General features: G+C 32.0%; 2 protein-coding genes across 5 annotated transcripts; one reads left to right on the top strand and one right to left on the bottom strand.

Annotated features, from left to right (window-relative positions):
- The first annotated feature begins 8,943 nt into the window (after positions 1–8,943).
- Positions 8,944–14,117, top strand: LOC126733244 (tetraspanin-3-like). Its single transcript, XM_050436468.1, has 2 exons — positions 8,944–9,588; positions 13,376–14,117. The coding sequence occupies exons 1-2, from the start codon at positions 9,076–9,078 to the stop codon at positions 13,718–13,720; spliced, it is 858 nt and encodes a 285-aa protein (XP_050292425.1). The 5' UTR covers positions 8,944–9,075; the 3' UTR covers positions 13,721–14,117.
- Positions 13,777–18,552, bottom strand: LOC126733220 (tRNA-splicing endonuclease subunit Sen2-1-like). Of its 4 annotated transcripts, none has more exons than XM_050436459.1 (4): positions 18,352–18,552; positions 17,255–17,988; positions 17,049–17,143; positions 13,777–14,836 (listed from the first exon to the last, which is right to left on the bottom strand). In XM_050436459.1, exons 2-4 carry the CDS (start codon positions 17,980–17,982, stop codon positions 14,823–14,825), a joined length of 837 nt encoding a protein of 278 aa, XP_050292416.1. In that variant the 5' UTR covers positions 17,983–17,988; positions 18,352–18,552; the 3' UTR covers positions 13,777–14,822. The 4 variants fall into 4 exon arrangements, with proteins under 4 accessions (XP_050292416.1, XP_050292412.1, XP_050292403.1 ...); XM_050436455.1 differs by having other exon boundaries at positions 13,777–14,839; XM_050436446.1 differs by having other exon boundaries at positions 13,777–14,914.
- Positions 18,553–23,022: the final 4,470 nt, after the last annotated feature.

Consider the following 23,022-nt stretch of genomic DNA (forward strand, 5'->3'; position numbering starts at 1 on the left):
TAAAATAAATAAAGTAGGTTTTGAGAATGTAAAATAGACACTATTTTACATACTCGGATGCTAATGCTCTAAATGCAAGTAAAATAGCACTAAAGTTATTATATATACTATTCAATAAGTTCAGGGGCAGAGCTATGTAACAGGGTGGCCTCCCCAATTTTGATTTTTTTAAATATATATATATATATATATAATTATTTTAATGTTTTCAAAATTTAGTCTACAAAAATAAAAGTTAACTCACCCAAATATTTGAATTAGCCCAATGATTCTCTTAAAAAAAAAATGGTCTAATAGTTATAGAGATATAACTTTATTTTTAATGATTCTATTTTTTATTGTAAAATGTGCTCTTATATCCGTTAAATATTTGATAAAGTTTGGTACCAAACATGTTTAAATCTATCTTTTTCAACCTGTTATGTGGTGACTAACAAATTTATTGACTCATTAAAAAAAATCTTGTCACTAAATCTACATGTGAAATTTCTCTTTAGCTACTACATAATGGGTTAGAGTAAGATATCTTCAAATATATTCGGAACTTAACTTATTTCTCTAAATTTTGGATCATTCATATTTTTGAAAATTTCATTAGTTTGATTGAAAGATTTTTAAAAAATTTGATAATTTATATTGAAAATGAAACATTTTAAGAATTTCACTATGAAAATGATAAAAATGAATTTTATTTTATCTTGCCATCAGACATAATTTTGATTGAAAATACTTTTTTTTTTTTTTTGGTTGGGTGTGTGTATATATAACTTATCAAATAAAAAAGTATGTGTATATATAATAAAAAAGCGTGTGTGTGTGTGTGTGGGGAGGCGGGGGGGGGGGGGGGGGGGGGGGGCGTTGTCTTGATAATATATTAGTGCCGCAACTTGGCCCCTCCAAACAAAAATTTATGGTTCCACCCCTGAATAAGTTCATTGTAATGCATAGATCTTTTTCTATTTATTTTTTAGAATCATCTTAATCGTAAATATACAATCACTACTAATATTTTATTTTGTATGTAAGTACCAAACAAATTCTAATTTTGCTTCTACTCTCTATCTCCCTCTCTTCTAACATTTCACACTTAATCAAACTAAATTTTTATCTTTCTTCTTTTTTTTTTTTTTTTTTTTTTTTTTTTTTTGAGGAACAACCCAACTAGGCATTTTATTTAATAGCCGACAAATCATGAACAAAACAATTGTAAAGATCTGGAGGAACATTCTCCATCTAGACCATAATAGGAGATAAAGGTCTTGCTCTTTGTGCTAAGGTATGGGCTAAAGCATTACCTTGCCTAGATGTGTGAGAGAAAGAAAAGCTCCAAAGAGAGCTAACATAAGACCAAGTGTCTTTTATCAAGTGACCAAAGGACTATAGGAGGTTGGTGGTGTTGGGCTTTGTGGAGCCTAGTTTTGTTTGATCCAATTCGACAACCCGACCCGATCCGAATAATATTGCGTGGTTTTTAATGGGAGGTTTACTGAGGCTTAGTCCATGGAGCGGAGGCTTGGGCCGATAGGAAGAAATTTTATCCAGGGGAAACACAGCTTGATGAACGGACCTTATTCCTCCTATTCCAAATTAGCCAACACATCATCGCAAACTGAGCTAGGCTATTGGGATTTTTAAGCACCAACCCAAATAGATCAGAAAAAGAGTGAAGCTAGTAATTAGCATCAACCAAATTCTTTAAATTTGTACATCCCCACAAGGCGTGAAGGGCATCCTCTGGAGCGTAAAGACACAAAGCACACAGCGGAGAGCTAATTATTGTCCTTTGCACCAACTTCTTCATCGTTGGTAAGGAATCATTGCATGCTCTCCACATGAAGGTCTTCACCTTATTTGGGACTGTCATCTTCCAGAGGCTAGTCTAGAAAGATTTTGAAGTTGCACCATCAAAGGCTGAAGTCGATTCACTACAACACTCCTTGCATAAAAACTGATACCCTGATTTCACAACATACAACCTAGAACTGGTATGTGGCCAAAACAGAAAGTCTACTTGGGAAAAGGAGGAGAGTGGGAGAGATTTGATTTTTTGAGCCTCAAATGGAGAGAAATTCTGATCAATAAGGGAGGTGTTCCACCAATTTGTGTTAGGATCAATCAGTAGGGATACCTTAGCTTCATTGTGTAGGAATTTTGGTGGTGAGACAGTTCGGCCACTGCCCTCCCTAGGTAACCAACTATCCTTGTAAATTCGAATAGACAAACCATCCCCTACTCGCCATTTTTCCCCCATGGCAATTACCTTTCTAAACCCAAGGATGCTCTTCCACACATATGACCCCGACTTCTCCTTTGTTTCAAAGATAGAACCATTCAAGAAGTATTTAGCCTCGAACACTCTATAAAAGAGAGAATTCATGTCATGGATTAGCCACCTCACTTGCTTTGCTAGCATTGCCTTATTAAACTTTGTCAGTTCTCAAAAACTCATACCACCTTTTGATTTTGGTTGACATAAGGATTTCCAATTCTTCCAATGGATTTTCCTTCTATCTCCACGTTGGCCCCACCAAAATTTCCGGATCACGGCTTCAATATTGTGACAAAGGCCTATAAGTAGTTTAAAGCAACTTATGGTAAAAGTAGGTATGGCTTGAACAACAGCTTTCAATAACACTTCTCTCCCGGTTTAAGATAGCAGCTTCTCCTCCCAACCTGAAGTTTCCCCCCATACCCTCTCTTTTATATAATTAAGGCTCAATCTTCCATTTTTCCCCCATAATAGTTGAAAGCCCAAAATATTTCTCATATTCTTTGATTTTTGGGACACCCATAAAAATTTGTATGGAATTTTTTGTGCAAGGTTTCTACCACTACTTCACCAAAAAATAAATTGGTCTTCTCCCAGTTAACCTAAGGCCATTTCGTTCTGCATTAAGATGTTTTGAATAGTTTTTACATCCTCCATATGTTAACTTTTGTATGTTAGATTCTTTCTTCCTTTTTTTATTTTTATTTTTATTTTTTATTTTATTATAACTTTGTAAGATAGACTCAAGTAGGGGTGTCAATGTTCAACCCAACCTGCGAACATGACACGAATTCGACACGGGTTTTTGCGGGTTATGGTTGGGCCTTAATGGGTTTGGGTCATAAATAGGTCGACCTGAAAGCGACACGATAAGAAACGTGTCATAAGCGAGTCAACCCGCGTAACCTGCAATAGACACGTTTGACACGCCAATTTATTTGTGTCAACCCGAAATGACCCATTTAACACAACTCGCTTAGCTAGTATAACAAATAAATATTCATTTTATTTTAGATTTGTCAAATATCTTTTATATCCAACATATATTTTAAATTTAAAAAGAAAAGTGAGTAATTACAAAAACTTATAAGGGATATAATTGGAAATTGAAACTTTACAAACCCTAGATCTCTAAACCCTACAAACCGTAAATCTCTAAACCTTCTTATAAATATCTAATTTTTTTAAAATTTTTTTATTTCAGCTGTACTACTCATTCTACTATCTTATAGTCTCACACCCAATTCTCAAACTTAAAGTCTCAAACCGGTTATTGCTCTCTGTCTCTCTGTCTCTCTCTCTCTCTCTCTCATGTGTTTAGAGAGTTTTAGAATTAAAAAAAAAAAAAACCGTTTTCTTGGTATTTTAAAATTCTGCAGTAATTTTTTCTACATAATGTTTTTGTTCTATAAACTTTAGTCTATTGTTTTCTCCAATTCTTTCAATATTGATACTTAGCATTTGGCAAGTTCTAAGGATGTTATATTTTTGTTGAACTATGTTATTTTATTTTTGTTAAACTATATTATTTTGAATTTGGGTTGAAGTGTATACATTTCTTTTGGAGTGTAAAGCACTTATTTCTAAATGAATGTTATATTTTTGTTGAACTATATTATTTTGAATATAGGTTGAAGACTTAAAGTGTATGCACTACTTTTGGGATGTAAAAAAAATTATTTCTAGATGGATGCTATATTTAATATTATGTAGGTTAAAATGAGTTGTGTTATATTCGTGTCAACCCAACACGACTCGTTTATTAAGTGTGTTAAATAGGTTGGGTTAGGTTAACCCGCCTTATTAACAGGTCAGGTTAGGGTTGAAAAATCATGACACGATTATTAAATAGGTTGGGTTAGGGTTGAGCTCAGGGCCGGCTGAACCATATAAGCAATTGATGCAATCGCCAAATAAAAAAAGGCCTCCACTTGTTAAAAAAAAAAAAAATTATATATATATATATATATAATATTTATCTATATATTTTAATTACAAAAAAAATTAGATACTTTTATTGGTCAATAAAATGCATTAAAAAAGTCACATTGTATTCTAAAATGCAGAATACTGCACACAACTTGATAGGACAAGACTGCGTATTGCACATAGCACTGTGCAGTCTTGTCCACAAGCCACAACGCATCACAAGGCCTAAGTTAAGCTGGCCCCCACATGACCCTACACTAATTAATAAGTTATCACATTTTTTTTAATGTAAACTCTTACTTTATCAATTATTATAAATTATCACACCAATTAATAATTTGATGTATATTATATCAACTTATTTGTATTATAGTGATACTAATTTATTGAATCATGTAATAAATTAATTTTTATTTGTACAAATTTGGACTTTAAAGTTAAAAAAAGAATCCACTTAAAATTTTCGCCTAAGACCCTCAAAATTGTTGAGCCGGCCTTGGTTGAGCCATTTAGTCGAATACCTTTACCTTGATACGACACGAACCTAACACGCTAATCCGAATTGACACTCCTAACTCAAGAGTGAAGCCTTTATTTGCATACACAAACAAGCTACTGCAAAAATCCAAAGGAAAGTGGAAACTAGAAACCAAGAAGTATCCATACAAAAAATAGCATTGTCCCAGCTTTTTATCATCTCATATAGTCATATATAATATCCTCGAAAAGAAAAAAAAAATATACTTTTTGATACGTTTGACCCCAAATTCTGGAAGAGTTTTTTATTTTGTATCACCGACAACCTTTTCTTTAGGTGCCTTTGCACATTCCACGCCTGATGTCCTGAACTAGGTCTATCCTTATTAACCATATTTATGCTTCTCTGGTCGGTTTGATTTATTTGCTATAAAACTTTATGGAACACTATTTGTGCGTTTCAAAAAGCTGAAAGTTACACAAGGTTCCGCGTAAAAATCTGGAACATTCAGGGCCAAGGCATCTGATCTGTACCAGAAACGAACAAGGGATTGCGCGTTTCAAAAAGCAGCGTTGTAATAAGTTGTAAATGAAAGTGGGTGTTTTGGATAGGAATTATATATATATATATTTTCACATATTTCAGTTTTTAGAGACAAATTTTACTGTTTATATACTGTCTACATATTGTTTATGTACTGTTCATGCACTCATAACTACTTTATTCAGAAAAAAAAAAAAAAAAAAAGGGATCCACGCACTATTTACACATTTAAAAATTATTTTACTACAATATTTTCAATTTTCAGCAAAATAAATTATATCCAAATAAACTTGAAAATTTTGGATAATTTTTAAATGAGTAAGTTTAGTACCACGCCTATTTCTATAACTTTGTCACAACCTTACCATATGATAACTTGTGAGTGGTGGAATCACATGGACCCATTATTCAATCAAATAGATCCATTATTTTATTTTCATCACCTACAACTCGTCACATTCTGAAATTGTGATAAAGTTGTAAAAATTAGTGTAATAATAGCATCTCTAATGATGTAGCTAAATGTATAAAAATCTCTATAATAGCGAATGACACCATAAAAATAGTCTCCAATGAACTCTCTATACTTGGAATTTTTTTTTACTCATGAATAGTAGCTCATCAAGTCTGATGGGCTACTGTTCATTCTTCAAATGTTTTTTTATCTATTATAATAATCAGGTACTAAATAAAAAAATGTTAGAAGATGTATAGTTGTTAAAAAAATAATAAAAAATAAATGAAAAAATAATATTTAAATGAGATAGAAAATGAGATAAAAAATTTGTTAAAAAGTGTATTTAAAAAAGTGAATAATTAAAAGATAAAAATTACAATTTATCCTCCAACCAAAATAAAAATTTGCCTAATTTACTGCTGAAGATGCGCTAATAGACTTATTTGCTGTTTATAGTTTGGCTTTCTGTCCAGCTTCAGAGTTCAGAGTTAAGAGAATTACTCTTAAGATAAGGTATTCTGACAATGTCAACCTGATGCAATTAGAAGATATGGCTTCCAGTCCACCAATTGCGCTAACGTATCTTGAGCTGGGTCCATCCTTTGGGTGGGCAAAGATTTATTGCTTTTTCTCACCTGTGTTTTTGTTTTTAATGAATAGATAATAGTTAGAAGTAAGAAGAATCCAAACGCGAAGAAACAACAGTACAATTTACAACAAGGCCTCGTCGGTCAGATTTACACTCCTGTTATGGCCCAAACCCGCTACCGCTAGACATGGGATGCTTCTTTTCACCCAGTTAAAGGAAATATTGATTAGGAACTAGCTGAGAAAGCATTTTGGCTTCATCAATATATAATAAATTAGATTTTTTTTTGAAAGTTATAATAAATTAGATTTTGTTATATATATATATATATATATATATTAACATGTATGTAAATTAGAACGAGAGGCTCATAATGTTTGTCATCCTTATTTAAATTTCTTGGGTCGTGTACAAGCTATGGGATTGATGTGCCTGTGTTCAATAGCTCGAGCCACTAATTACAATTGATATTAAAAGAGGGAAAATTCTTAGAATTTCTAATTTCAGCTGATAAATGAAGAGGGAGAGATTTCATGTGAGATGAGACCCTAAACTTTTTTTTTTTTTTTGGGTTAAAAAATGAGATCCTAAACATTTATTCTTTTCTTGATTGGATATCTTCCTTAGACTCTAGAGATGGATTCAGTCCTTCCTTTTTTTTCTTTTTCTTTTTCTTTTTTGCCTTAATTTATAATACTTTTTGTAACGGCAAAAAAGCAAGAAACCACCCTTGTGGTATTAAATCATGATTTTATTGTTTGCTATCACAATAAATTTCTTTAGAGATGGTAAGCCAAATCTATTTTATGATATCCAATGCAAAGTCTAAGAAAGCATATGTCATAGAATTGAATGAGAAATCGGTATTTATTTCTTTAATTTATAGTTTGAAAGTTGATTAAGAAAAAATACAAGTGTTGGTTCTCGGGTCTAGTTCAAGAACAAGGTTACAAAATGGATGAACTCTTTCTTTCTTATTTATTTATTTATTTTACTCTTGTTTCTCCCCCTTCCATTTGGATCTTCTTCTTGCTTTTATATCCAGCTACAAGGTATCTGGATCCTACTCTTGGAGGGCTAGGTTCGCACTCCTAGAACTTTTGTCCCATCAAGAACATACTAGCAAGCTTTACACTAAAATTTTAGATGTGTCGTCACTGTTCATGGTCATTTCCTTATTGATGTGGTCAAAGGAGTGGTTGTCTTGTATTTAATGCAGAGGGGATGGCTTCTATACCCTTTTTTCTTCATCCTTTTCGTATTCCGTCTCATGCTTTTTTTTTTTTCTTTTTGATGGTTTAACCTTGTGTCCCTCATACAACTAGTGCTCGTCCTCCTAGATCTGAGGTATGTCCTCAGAACCTTCATCAAGTGTGTTACACCAATCTCTTTTCAAATTGTGAGATCACTACCTTAAATCAATTGTCGAATTTTAGGTCATCGGAAATAACCTTGATTGCCTATTTAAATTGTTTTTGGGATCCTTGTCCCCCCACAATTTTACTTATAAAAAAGGGTAAAATATATTTAACACTTCTAAATTTTAACTAATTTGGTTGCTAAATGGATCAAATTTATTAGTTTAAAAAAATTTTGAACTTAACTAAAACTAACTCTCAGGTGTTAACTATATTTTATCGTATAAAAAAATAATGAAAAAGAATGGATATATTGACTCATAGATTTATTTACTTACACCATCATCATAGTTACGGTTGCAGGATGTTGCCACTAGAATTATATGAAATTTGTACATGTACATGTACATGAAAGTGAAACTAACCATTGTGAAAATAAATTAGTCATTTATGAGTGAATGTGTGAAGGAGTTTCTTTATAAGATCAAAAGTATACTATGTGATCTTTTGCACTTAATTATTCAAATATAATATAATATAATATATTTATCCTTCCTGATTAAAAATTTAAAAAGAATGGTTGAAGACAAAATTAATGACATCATACTAATCATTTTGGGTGTCAATATTCCTTCCTTAAGATGGTTGGTTTGATGCCAATGGCCAATGGGCAAAAAATTAGTTGGCCCTCTACTAGTCAAATACTTGAGTCCCAAGCAAAGAACAGAGAGTGACCTATAGAAGCAAGCATGCATTTTACACAAACCTTAATAAAAATGAGCAATGGAGATGCGTCTAGTACTTAACAGATTGATAGATTCCAAAAAAGGCAAAGCATTTTTTTCAAAAAAAAAAAAAATTCTTCGAGCGTGCTTTTGCTTGGTTAAATGAATTAATTTAAATTTAGTCAAAGTAAAGAAATAATGAAATATCTCGGAATCAAAAAGAAATATCTCGGAATCAACCCCAAATCTAGTCTGTACACGTTATGAGTTCACATGGGCAGACACCTCTAAATCTATTCTCAAATTAAATATAGTATCTTTAATGCTTCCTTCACTCAATCACAATCCCACCCGCTGTAAAACAAGTCACAGTAGTTCTATGGTACTGTCACACCCTTCATGTCAAGCAAAAGCTATGCTGTAATCCCATATACTCATAAACAGGTGTCCTTATACTCCTATAAAAAAAAAAAAAAAAAAGTCACACCAATTTGTATCTACATAGACAGGTGTCCATTTGGGCACAGCGAGTACCACTGGTTTTTTTTTTTTTTTTTTGGTACACACCCCCTAGCCCATATAATAAGACCTCTAGCCCATAAAATAATACCAACTCCGCATCCAACAACTTCATTATTGCTTATAACTTTTGTTTAGTATCAAAAACAGCGCTAGCTACTGATACAAAGAATTCAAAGAATCAGAATCTGAGTGATAACCCAAAGAGATGAGAAGTAGTAACCATTTGATTGGACTGCTAAACTTCCTCACCTTCCTCCTCTCAATCCCAATCCTTGGAGGTGGGATATGGCTAAGCACAAGAGCCAACAACACTGACTGCCTCAAGTTCCTTCAATGGCCCCTGATCATTATTGGGGTTGCTATCATGGTGGTTTCTCTAGCTGGTTTCGCCGGAGCGTGTTACAGAAACACTTTCCTAATGTGGCTATACCTATTTGCCATGTTCTTCATCATAGCTGCGCTTTTAGGGTTCATTATCTTTGCCTATGTGGTCACGGACAAAGGGTCAGGCCGGCCTGTGGCGAACCGGGCTTACGATGACTATTATCTGCAGGACTACTCGGGCTGGCTGGAGCAGCGTGTAGAAGATGCTAGCTACTGGGCAAAGATTAGCTCTTGTATCAGAGACTCTAAGGTTTGCAGCAAGTTGGGGAGGACTGTAGGTGGTATGCCTGAAACTGGTGATATGTTTGTTCGTAGAAAGCTCAACCCTATTGAGGTATGCTCTCTTTCAATATTTCCTCTTATTTTCTTTATTCGTTTTTATAAAATATACAGGAAAAATTATGTGACAAATTTTCATTTCCATAAAGAAGTAATAAATTCAACCTGTAACTTTAAAAAACATGAACCATGAAAAAGTAAATAGGCTTTGTACTGAAACTCTGTTGGTTCTCTTTCTTAATTTTTAATGCATCTTATTTCTACCAAAAAACAAAATCTCATCTAAGTGAATTTTATTTTAATTTTTTAATGTTTAATTTAAGTTCAGGTTTGATTTTTAATCTTTTTTTTTTTTTTTAATAAAAAAATTAAGGTTTAATTGGTTGGGAAATTAAAATTAAAATTTATGTGGGTTCTGGGGGTTCTCTTTGATAAATTATGAGGTGGTTTTATGGTTTTTTTTTTTCAGTGAGTTCTAATACGAGAAAAATGGGTTGGAAAGTTATGGGCCTTAGTGTTAAAATTTATTAATGATTTAAGGGCTTTAAAGTTATGGGCCTAACGTAGATTCACTTTTTGGTATTTGCTTTTCTCTCTCTCTCTCTCTCTCTCTCTCTCTCTCTCTTTCCCCTTCCTTTTTGAAAGCACATCTTCAAAGTTAAAAGATATTGTAGGAATTTAAGGTTTTAAATCCGATGGAGGAAGATGACTTTTATGTATATGTGAGGTAGTTCGGTTTTTAGGTGTAAATCTCAATTAGGCTCAAAGTTCAAGTGCGGATTGGAGTCATTCGAATCATCCTCAAAGATGCTCTGTCCCCATCATCACCATTGTTCCTGGGCCAACTGTCAACTGATAATTACATGTCGGCCTAACTTCTTTTTAAAATAGTTGTATTTACATTTTTCATTTAATATTTTCACAATAAATCTTAATTTTCACAATAAATCTCAAATGCAAGTTATTATTAATGGAAAAAAAAAAAATTCAGTGGTAAAGTCAGAATAAAATCAATAACAACTTCTCATTTAAAATATTTTTATAAAATATTGTGTACATCAGATTACTCTTTTTTAAATGATAGATTAGAAACCCACCACCTACAAAACCATTATTGTATGTGTCACAACTGCATAATTTTCGACTAATTATTTTTTTTCTACTTTTTTCCTGCAATCCAAAATATTTAACCGAAATTTAAACATCATATATATATTTGGCCAAACTACAATTTGTTCTCCAATAATAGAACAAAATAGTATTTGTAGCAAATGTATCTAGACTAAAACTAAAGTTTGTTTATTTGGGGGATGTGTTGAAAAATGTATGAACTAGATTTTTCACATTGATATAGATTTAACGTGCTATGATAGGGAGGTGGCCCCATTCTGAAATATCTAAATTCTAAAGTCTAAACCCAATAATTATGTCTACAAGACAGCACTAACTAGTAAAACAAGAAAAACCAAAAACCTGTCGTTAGCTTATTTAGCAGTCCAACAACCTTTTGTTTTTGTCTTTAATGTTGAAGATTGATGCTCTGAGCAAGATATTAATTACAACAATATAACCCAGTGCCAGTGGTTGCTGTCCTCTCCTTGTCTAGTTATCTTAGCCAAGAGATTTACAGCCCTCCAAATAAAGAGAGTTCTAGCTATGTTCTGTTTGGAAGTATTGGGTTGGTTAGCCTTGATTCTTAATCCAAATTCCAAATGGTTTTCTTTGGCGGAATATATATATATATATATATATTTTTTTTTTTTTTTCTCTTTTGTTTGGTTGCTTGTTTAGGGCTATAAAAATAAAAGGACAAAACTTAGTTACACTACCTTAGGTAGTGTTCCTTAAGTCCCTCTTAGGATTTAGTTATGTGGCTATTTAACTAAAAAATACACTTCCATCCCATGAGAAAAATCCACATGACAATCTTAAGAGGGAAACCAAAGAAATAGCACCTAAAAAGTGTACCTTAGTCTTGCCCAAAATAAAATATCTAAGGCAACTTGTTTGGTGGAAGTGGAACGATTATTAACATAGATATTATTTCATAGCTAGATGGCGAGGAGCCTTTCCTTCCCAAATCTCTCATCCCTACCTAAATATAAGTTTCAATAAAGTACATCTTATATAATCATAAAAACATAAAGGGACGTAATTGGTTGGTCCAAGCCTAAATTTCCATCACAACCCTTTTGATGGCCTTATACAAGGAGTTTTATTCTTACAATCAATATATATATATATATATATATTTTGGAGAGATTATTCTTATAATCATTTGGTATGTGACTATGTGTGCAAGTAAAGATTTATCTATTAGTAAATTAGTTAGTGTTCAGAGTAAATCAAATCTTGTTAGAAGAAAATTAAAATAATTATTAATGATGTCAAGAATTATATAGATTTTAACCTTCAATTCATAGGTATTTTTTAGTAAATTTATAGTTACAACAACGAGAAGGAGAACCTAATTCTCTTAATTAAAGAGATCAAGTTATACCACTGAATTATAAGATTCTTGACGTTCAGCTCATAGGTTTTAGTAATAATTTGATAGGCGGAGAATAATGTGTGTTACAGAATATGTATAAGTTTTATTTGATTCAAGGTTTTAAAAAGCATTCTTAAATTTCAACCTAGAAGATTAAAATGAAATAAACATAAATATGTATGTATGGGTATATCACAAATTTGAATGAAAAATTTGGGAATAAAATAACAACTATGCATGTCAAGTCAGTAGCATCTTATCATATCTTATCTTATTTTAATATTATTTCATAAGATATTATTAAAAAAATAAACTAATTAAGTATTGGTATTTTTTTTTCAATATTTGGTTGTATTTTCAAAAAAAGATAGCAAAATATATAAAACTATTTATAGTCCCATATTGCTATAATTTAAACTTATTTTTATTTAAAAATTTTAATATACGCCCACACATGTTATATTCGACATTAAAATCTAATCATTTAAATCTTATAGAAATTTTAATCAATGAAAGAAAAACAATTGAAGATTGTAATAAAAAATATAAAAATGTTGATATGTTATATAAATAGTAAAACATTGAACTAAAGATATTTATTTTAATAATTTTATTGTTGTATACAATGACACCTTTGCAAATTAAATAACCAATCATATGAGCATTAAAGTTTAATCAAGTTGGAAGTGTTCTTGTATTAGTATATATGAGAAACGTTGAATTACGTATCATATACTTTTAATTATAGATTTTTGTTTTTTGTTTCGTATGATACCAGAGTTGTTTATTTATTTTTATTTTTTTAACAAAAAAATATGTGCATCAGTGCATGTGTCATACTGTATAGAATGCATATTTTTATAACCATGATTCAGTAATTTTCTTTTCATGGCGCAATCGCACATGGTGGTTGTTTTAGTCATTTCATTCTTTGCCTTAATGATAGTTTAGTTATTCCGTTCTTTGTCTTGATAATGCTGGAGTAGAACTTGCATATTTTTGTTGCTGAGTGTGAGGATCTTTATTGAAGAAAGTAAGAGAGAGTAGATGGGGGATGGTAATCTATCTCTATCAGAAACAAAGTGCTGCTGGCCACATCATTTGCTATCTCAAGCAGAACCTTTTGTGTTTTAGTTGCTTTTGTTTTAAAACAGACAAAATAGAATGATGCAAAACCAAAGGTGCTAATTTCTAGTTAGATTTTTCCAAAAGCAATTAGCATTAATATTTTTTACAAACAGATATTTAATGATTTATCTCTACAAAATACTATGTATGTGTGTTTCTTAGTACGCATTAATTGTTCAAATACCAGCTGGTGTAACAATAATACTGTTTTGTCTTTGTATAGTCTGGTTGCTGCAAGCCCCCCTCAGACTGTGGCTTCGTCTACAACAATGAGACGTTTTGGACCCCTGGAACAGGAATGGTAACCAACACTGACTGCAATAATTGGAACAATGACCAAGCGCAACTTTGCTATTCTTGTAACTCTTGCAAAGCTGGTGTGCTGGCTAGCCTCAGGAAGAGTTGGAGGAAGGTCTCAGTGATCAACATTGTTGTATTAATCATCCTGGTAATCACTTATGTGATTGCCATTGCAGCGTTTAGGAACAATCGCCGGATTGATAATGATGAACCTTCTGGCGAGGCAAGGATGACAAAGGAAAAACCTAGTAGGATCCAGCTTTACTAAGATGGGGAGGAACGGGCACTCTGAAGCTTAGTTTGTCAAGGATTTATTTTGGGGGGTTTTGGTCTTTTACTTAAGGGCTGGTTTGTCATGGACTAATGAACTCGTTTGGTTTGGTTTTGGAAAGGTGGTGGTATATGTAATTTCATGGTGCTCTTTTTTGTTGTTATCACAATCTCACTAATAAGGGAAAGATGTTACTTGGTATGGAGATTGTGGAGGGATAGGATTTCATTTACCCGTTGTGAATTCATGTACATATATTATGGGTAAGATTGCTCTAGTAGAACTCAAATTTCAGTTGGCTTTCCAGGACAAAAAGATCAACATTTAAACATTGTAAACAAGAGCCTTGATAATGTATTTTAGGTAGCCAATCAAGTGCAGATGCTTTAGTTAAGCTTGGAGCTTTTCAATCATGTTCTTTTGTCATGCATGATAATCACCGCATGTGATGGAAACACTACTAGACTTTGATAAGATTGAGCTTTCTTGATTTGGATCTGTTAATGTCTAATATATGTTCACAGCAAGTTTACAACATAACCTAGGTGATAAGTACTTAGTGGTTTTAATTTGAGCACATTAGTTATGTTACTTTTTACCAGCCAATAACAGCTTATTACCTAAATTTTGTTATGAAAATATTGTGCTTGTATTTTTATTCTTTTGGAATTGAAGCTCATTATGGGATAATTCCGAAATGACAAATATTTATACCAAAATATTTGGTTTTAGTAATCAAATCCGAAATGATCTTCAAAACAGAATTCAAAACTATGTAGGAAATTTTATGAATTTCATGGGAGCTTTGGAAAATTGCTGGGGTTTGTTATTTACTTATTTTAGAACCTAGCGCCTGAAGAAGAATCGGAGAAATTGAACCATAAACAAAGTAACGCTAATTGAAGATTTGTGTAAAACTAAAAACTGGGCTACAAATTACGATAACGAAGTGGCACTGGCTTTTGTGAATGGTATCTCGATAGAGGTATCTCGATAGAAGCACCAAATGTCCCCAGACCGACAGACATGCAACAAGAAGCACGTGAAGAAAAGCACGTGAAGATTCTGTTCAGGTTTGTCCTTTTAACACATGCATGCTTCAAAACTGAGAAACTGCTACAAGAAAGGACACAAACAGCCAAGAGGCCTCTGATTTAGGACCAAACGGTTTCTTTACGTGCATATGAAGAACTGAAAGAAATAGAACAGAGTGCAAGGCAAGGTACATTAGATTAGATGACACCAATCCCATTATCATACACTTGAACTTTCATCAGAAGAGAACGAAATCGAAAAGGTAGCGTAGTGGGGGGTGAAGTTTTTAATGCAATGAATCCCCCCTCCCCTTTACCAGTAACTATCCTGGACAACTTTCACACGCGAAAAGAAAGTAGGAATTTTTGCAGCCAGTGAAGGATTTGTAAGCTTATCAATTATGGCACTGATACCTGTCCTTATAAATCCGATAAGAGCTGAGCTTGTTGGGGGTAGAAGTGCATCACTAAACAAGTCAATACAAATGCATTTCCAAATTTCCCACAAACATTTTCTTTTTGGCCAAAATTAATTCTCCACATTTTGCTAACCCCAAACATTTTTGTCCTGCAAAATTTATTTGGATGAAGATGTCTAAGGTACACACAAGCAACTTATCACTGGATTAAGGAATAGTTTCCTGAAATACGGGTAAACTTTCTCCCCATAGCAAATCTTATTCCCTACATCTTGATCTTATATTTCCCTTAGGAAAAAAAAATTGATGACTAGAGGTGTATTTATACTTCTCAATTGCTTAAATTCATGACATAAAGATACAGGTTGTAGGCAATGTTCCCCAAAAATACTATAATGTACATTATGCATTTCTTAATACCTTGTTCATTTGACCAAAAACTTCCATTAAATTTCTCACACATCTTAGAACTAATTTCCTTAATCACATCCCATAATTCAAAAATGCTGCAATTCTACCTCTATTATTGTAGCATGTATTCGAAGTTCAATAATGTCATGAATTTTCATTAGGAAGGCCGTCCCTTCCAATCAAAGCTTAACATGGCAACTCAGGAGTAAGAAGAGGAGGGCAGGAACTTCCACTTGGCAGAGAGGATAAAACCAACTCATGTGCCTTAGTGCAGCCCATTCAAAAAAATATTCTTGCGGATTTACAAGTATCAACTACTAGACTTTGATATGAGTGTCAATTTCATGCTTGGACTTTCAATTTGAACAATTAACCCCGTGCATTTTAGGTTTTGTGACAAATCAAACCCCTCCATGAAATATTGCAGTTAAAGGTTAAACAACATTTTCTGCCATGTCATTAATATTTTTGAAGTACAATTATTCCTACCCCTTATTATTGAAAAAAAAAGTTAAAATTAAAACTGCTTCAACTTAAAAGAAACAAATGTGGTTTGCCAAAACAAAAAAGAAAAAAGAAAAGGAAGCAAATCATTCTCAAAAAAAAAAAAAAAAAAAAAAAAAAAAGAAGAAGAAGCAAATGTTGATTATGGTTCAATAATCACTGAATCTTGCCTGCTTTTCTCAATTATGGCCTAACTCTTAGTTCAAACTATTTCATTTAGAGTTTTATTGAGAAATTAAAAACAACTGAAAAAGATGATAACTCAGAAGCAAATATACCAAACTTTGTCATTTGTGGACTTGTAGTTCTACAAAATTGGCTCAACAAAGTGTAATTCAATAAAGGTGTCAAGCACTTAAATCTAACTAAAGTGATCAAACCACAAACACTAAAAATCATAAACCAATTATAATTTCAATAATATACATAACAATGTGCATATACCTTAACAAATTGTTCATATAACAAACAACAATATGCACTATGTATGTGATATATATGTTGACTTACAGATCCCAAGATCTTCTTTTCAGGCCAATGAACACGAATAATGCAAATCATCTTCCCAGCTGAGTCCTTAATGTCCATAATAGAAACAATTTGCTCCATTTTACATCTTTGGGCGGTGAAATCCAATGGGCATTTGGTTCTCTTTCAGAAAGTCTTTTTCAGAATGGTATTTTAAAAAAGTATATATTGTTGACATGAAGAAACCATACATCAACCTTTAATGATAAAATTAATGGAATATTTGATTTGTTGCAAACCTAAAATGTAGGGGGTTAATGGTTCAAATTGAAGGTCCAATGACTAAATTTACACTCAAGTCAAAGTCTAGAGTGATATGTTTAAAAACCTCTACTTTATAACTCAAGAAATCTTAATTAGACCAAAACCAGCGGCTTACTATAAAGGAAATCAAGGCAAAAACAAGACTAATACTAACTAGACCAATACCTCGTTCAATTCCAACTAGGCCTGGCTTCAATTTCACATCATGTTTTTGAGTAAATTTGGTCTTTAAACTTGCTTTTCCAAGAGCTTCTTGTTGCCTGCACCAGCATATTAGGCATTAGACTCATTAAAAATACTATAGAAAAGGAAGAAGATCCATTTCATAAACTGAAAATACATGTCAAGTGGTGTGGATTATCAACACTTACTTGGTTCTGTTTTCCCCTATCATATTATCTTCACGGCATTGTTCTGGATGCCATCTCCTGATAGTTCGCTCTACAACAGTGTATTTTTCCAAACATGATGGAGAGGCAACATCATTACCATTTTTAGTGATCCTAAGAACCAAAAGTGTCTTCACAACACTTCCACTAACTCGAGTAGTGCAATGAAGATCAGACCACAACCTCAACCGGCCATTTCCCTCATCCTCTCCTTCCGATAACACAAGCACAGCATATTCAGAATGGACCAGAGACGGGTGGTGCCGGTAGGCAACAAAATCCACTCCATAATTCAAACCTGACTTGACAACCCAATTCTTCATCCGAAGATGAGAATAAGCCTTGTAGAAATCAGGGAAATTCGGTTTTCGGGATATCATGCACTGCCATAGCTCTACATCATTCTTTGGACACTTATCATCACCTACAACCTTGAGACACTTTAACGAAAAACATAGGTAAAAGGCTTCTTCTAGACCCAGCTGAAACCACTCATTATCCTTTTCAGCTGTAACAATGCGTTTACCAAAACATGCACGGTCAAGAAGATCAGTTTGCTCTGGTTTTACAGCTATGAGTACAGTACACCCAGTAAGCAATCCATGAGCATCTGATTGAATTAGCGAAGACTGCAGCTGGGATACTATCTTTGACATGGGCTCTGCAAGAGCTTTAGCTTTGAAGCCCTTCCCTTTCCATCTGGGCTCCATTTAATGCTGAAGAAAGATTAAATAATATGCTAAGCTAAGCTAAAATCAACCAAATTTACTAACATATGGGAACTTGCCAAAAACCAAAATAACTTGCACAGAAGGCCTTTTTACCAATATAACACAAGATTAAATGGATTCCATAAAGCAAAATTTCTCACAGGCATTTTTACAAATACTAGGAATACAAATGAAAATTCTCCAAAAGGTACAAGCATTTGGAATTTCAAAGGACATGTAGTAGTAGTTTCTTATATGAACGTAAGAATAGAACTTCAAAGAATTTATAATTACAGGTAAAAAATTTTCGTCATCTTAATGGTCCTAACTGGGTTGCACATCCACAAAGAGAGAGGAAAAGAGTAATACCTGATATGGTTTGGCCAGAGAAGGGAGGCGGAGGTTTCTGTGGACGATGACGCCGTTGCCAGAAGAGGGAGGCGGCGTTGCGTGGAGGAGGACGACGGGTCTAGGGCTCAACTAATCTCTCCTCCTCCTCTCTCTCCCTTAACGCCGTTGCGCGTTCTAGTTTCCAGACTCGGGATTTTGATTTGGTATTACCAGTTAAGAACCGGGTCAAGTATTTGGAATTAATGGATTTCTGATGTGTTAAATATACTTTCGTAATTTTTTAATCAAAAATATGCTACATCATTAATAAAAAAAAAAAAAAAAATGTCATGTTACTCACTACTCCATTAGTCATGTAAGTAATGACACTAATGGCAATTAACAAAATAATTAGGGGTGCTCCTTTTTTTTTTTTAAGAGAAATATATGTCCATAACATTTTTACAATAAATTCTAAGTAATCGATGTTATTTGCTGTTATTAATAGGAAAAAAAGTAATTTCAATTGTGTGTTCAAATTAAAACCAATAACAACTTACCACTAAGATTAATAGAAGGGGAAAATTACACTTTATAACCCAAAATTATATCTCATATTACACTTTACACCATAAATTTTTTCAATGCACGCTTTTTTTTTTTTGGTTAATTTGGACAGAAATTCAAAGTTTAGGGTGCAAAGTGTAATTATTAGTATAATTTAGGGTGGTAAACTGTAATTTCTTATATGTTTTTAAGAGATTGAGAAGATGGACAATTAGATCTTTTCACGCGGTACTATACTTTTCCATCCAAGTTAACAACAAACTTGATATTAGGGTGCAAAGAGTAACAAGGATCATATTTTAAGGTGCAAAACGCGCATTCGAAAAATTTAGGGTGTAAAGTGTAATCAATTATAAGGTTTAAAGTGATAAAGTGTAATTTCTCCTAATAAAAATATTGTGAAAATATTATGAACATAACTCTTCTCTTTTTGAAACTTGAGGACGAATAGTACTTATTTGAAACTTGAGTAACCAATTGCGTCATTTAAATAAACTTTAGGGATTAATAGTATATTTTGATCAAATTTTAATTTTAATATATTTATAGTTGGGTATTAGTGAGGATTCTTTCATTATACATGTGGCATAAGGGATGGTATCCATTTGTCACAATTATGATTTCTAAGACCTAATTTTTATTATATAGTATATGATTATAAACATCGCATTTTGTAACCTTCGTTAAACATTGCAATGGGCAAAACTACCACTTTAAGACATAAGGTGATTTTGATCGTTGGATTTCTAAATTATTCATTGAAAACAAATATAGAAGTCCTATCAATCAAAATAATTTATTATATGCTTAAATTGAACCACCAAATTAAAAGTTATAGTCAAATCAAAGTTTAACTGTTAATACACATTTCTATGATTAAGACTAAACACATGTGATTGTAATTGGTTCTTTAGAGAATTAATTCATTTAATTGTCATGTGACATAATTCCATTAGTCTGGGTTTAGGAAAAAAAATGTTGGAAAAAGTAGTTTTGCATCTCAAAAAAAAAGTATTGGAAAATTAATGGATCTACATTATTCACATGAGATAACATGGAATGTCTAAATTTTAGAAATAAAGAATAGAAAAACGTACCTTGATGTAGTAAAATTCAAAACAAATAAGAAGATTGAACTTGGGAAAACCTTGATCTTCACCCTAATTCCACATAAGCCCAAGACGTGTAGTCTCTCAATTAGTTCTGGACGTTCTTTCTTTTCTCAAAAGCTTGTGTTCTTCCCAAAAACTGTTTTTTTTTTTTTTCTTAAACATATAAATAACCAATAGGGGCAGCTATGTTTTTTAATAACTTTTATTAAATAATTAACTGATTATCTAATTGGGTTGATCTTTTAGGACAACTCAACTGGGTTAAGGGTTATAGTGTGTGGCTTAGGATGGGACCAAAGGGACAAATAAAGTTCTAACTCCAATGAGCTTCCGGCTTATCCGTCAATTTTTGACAAGCCCAAAGTTACAATTAATGATATTTAATAAAACTATAAAAATATAATTGTACTCTAAGCTTTATTAATAAAATTATATCACCAGACTTTATTATCTAATCAATTAACCCCTTCATGAAAATATTCATAATAATACAAAGTCATCAAATATAATTGTCACTTTGAAAATTACTATCTCTTGATCCTTGGGTTCATAATTTAATCCTTTAAGTTATTTATATATTTATGAAATCAAATCTTATAATATATAAAGTTGAGTAACTCTTTATTAAAGTGGTTTGACCTAACACTCTAAATAACTAAATCCATTAAACTTATCTTAAAAGAATATTTTATATCTCTAGAAAAAGATTATTTCTTGTCTATTTGGGAATAGCTTATCTAGCTTTTTTTTACTGAATTTTTTTTTTTGTTGAAAGTGTGCTAAAGTACACTTGTACTTCGAAAAATTGAGGAAAAAAAAAAAGAGGTTTTAAAAAATTATACATAAAAACTAAAAATTGAAAACTGAGCTTATAAGCTCAACCTAAACAGACATAAACATCTTAAGAATATGTGTCCTCTCAACACTACATGTGGTTGCCTAACATACCGAGATTTTGACTGTTAGATTAAATCTCATTTTTGATATATCAAAGTAACTTACATCTCATGATCGGGTTCACAATCCTCTTAGGATTAAGAGTTTATATAAATGAAAGTCGTGAGGTTTATTATCCAGTTGAAAGTCGTTAATAGAGTAATTAATCTCACTGCAATTTAGTTTAATATTTATTATACATTTAAGACACATCAACATATTAACTAAAAGTTTACAGTTTCATGATCAAGACAAATTATTTGAGTTGACATATTATGGTCTTCACAGATGAAATGTCTAATTTCATCACTGAATACAAACTTAGGTTTTGAGTTTTCAAGGAACTTAGGATTTATATCTTCTATGACTAAATCACATAAATGCATCTTAAGAACTATATGATTATATCCAAATATTCATGCTACCATTATCTTAAATAATAAAACAACTTTTATTATTTTAATACATAATGGCATACATAACAACATACAATAGGATTTTCTAATCCTAACAAAAAATTCACCATCAAATATAGGATCATTTTTAGTTCTAACGAATATATGGTCTAGGTTTTATATTTTAATCAAATATATTAAAAATAAGTGCTTAATTAAAATAAATTACTACTTCCTAAATATCCAACAGTCTTATTTGATCCCAAAACGGCTAAATTTAAGATCGCTCAATAAGATGGAACTCAAAAACGGATTTGAAAACATTAAAATTGCTGAGAAAAACAAGAGAAAAACAATTGTCAGACTCATGTAGGGGTGATTTTAGCATAGATTAGTAAACATACGAATTAAGATAAGCCTTTTTTCATAATAAAGTTGTTAAATTTGAATATTTTTTTTTCTTCTTCTAACTATACTATTTTCACCTCAATTGGAAGTGTGAATCGAAAGTTATGATCAAAACACCGAGATATGCTCAAACTCTAAAATTCAGCCGTTTTGACTCGATTTTTGCGATTCCAACTCATATCCAACAACTTTTTGAGATAGAGATCCAAATTTCTCAGTTTTGGAGAGTCCCAAACTCATCCAAACTTGTCAACTAAGGCCATCCTCTCCCTCTATAAATAGAATAGGAATTCATAATTCGAAGCACACAATTTCCTAAAAAATCCAAAGTAAAGCTAGTAATCCTTTCGTGTCTATTTGGGAATAACTTATTTAGCTGAAATTGAAAACTTTTTGTTGAAAATATTATAGATAAAGCTAAAAAGTAACTACAGTGAAACTTATGAATAGTACCAAAAAGTGAAATGGGACCTATGAATAATAGCAAAAATAAGCTGAATAATAAAAAAAACTGCCTTTTAAGCCATGCCAAACGCACACTTCATTTGGCATTGACATGTAACCAACTCCCTATTGCTCAACTCTCTAATCTCTAGAACCCTACAACATTCCCAAACTCATCCTAAACAAGAAACCATAGTGCTAAGATCATTTCTTTTACCCTAAACTAATCATCAAGGCTCGTACATGTAGCGGTTGTTTTTCATTTTCTTTTGAATTTTCTTTAATTCAATAAGAAAACATGTTTGTCTTCAATGATATAAATAATTTAGAATCAAAGCAAGGTAGATTTCAATTGAAAGTCATACGTTGTTTTGGTGTTCAATACTATATTTTTCATAACCCTAGATGCTAAATCTTGTTTTTCAGTGAATGGCATGCAATTTGCTATCTTTTTATATGACATGTTGAATGATTAGATGACATGACATGATAACACCACGTCTTAATTTAACATCAGATCCAAGATCAGTGGTTCATAGATTATAGGTCATATAAAATGTAATTATCATCTTTTTAAAGTCTAACTAGGACTTCAAGCCATGAAATTTTTCTTAGATTGTATCTACAGCCAAGGCTATATAATTTTCTTATTATATTTGAATGGATGTAAATTAAACATTTTTTATCAATAAAATGAAGAATTATTTTAGTGTATGTTTTTTTTTTTTTTTTTTTTTTTTTTTTTTTTTTTTTTTTTTTTTCATAAATTAAAATAAGTGATAACTCAAAGTGTACAACCCTTAATCAAGTGGACAAATATCATTAGTTGATCAAACTGCCCATTTTAA

Source organism: Quercus robur, chromosome 1 (assembly GCF_932294415.1).
Source record: "Quercus robur chromosome 1, dhQueRobu3.1, whole genome shotgun sequence".
Taxonomy (NCBI): Eukaryota; Viridiplantae; Streptophyta; class Magnoliopsida; order Fagales; family Fagaceae; genus Quercus; species Quercus robur.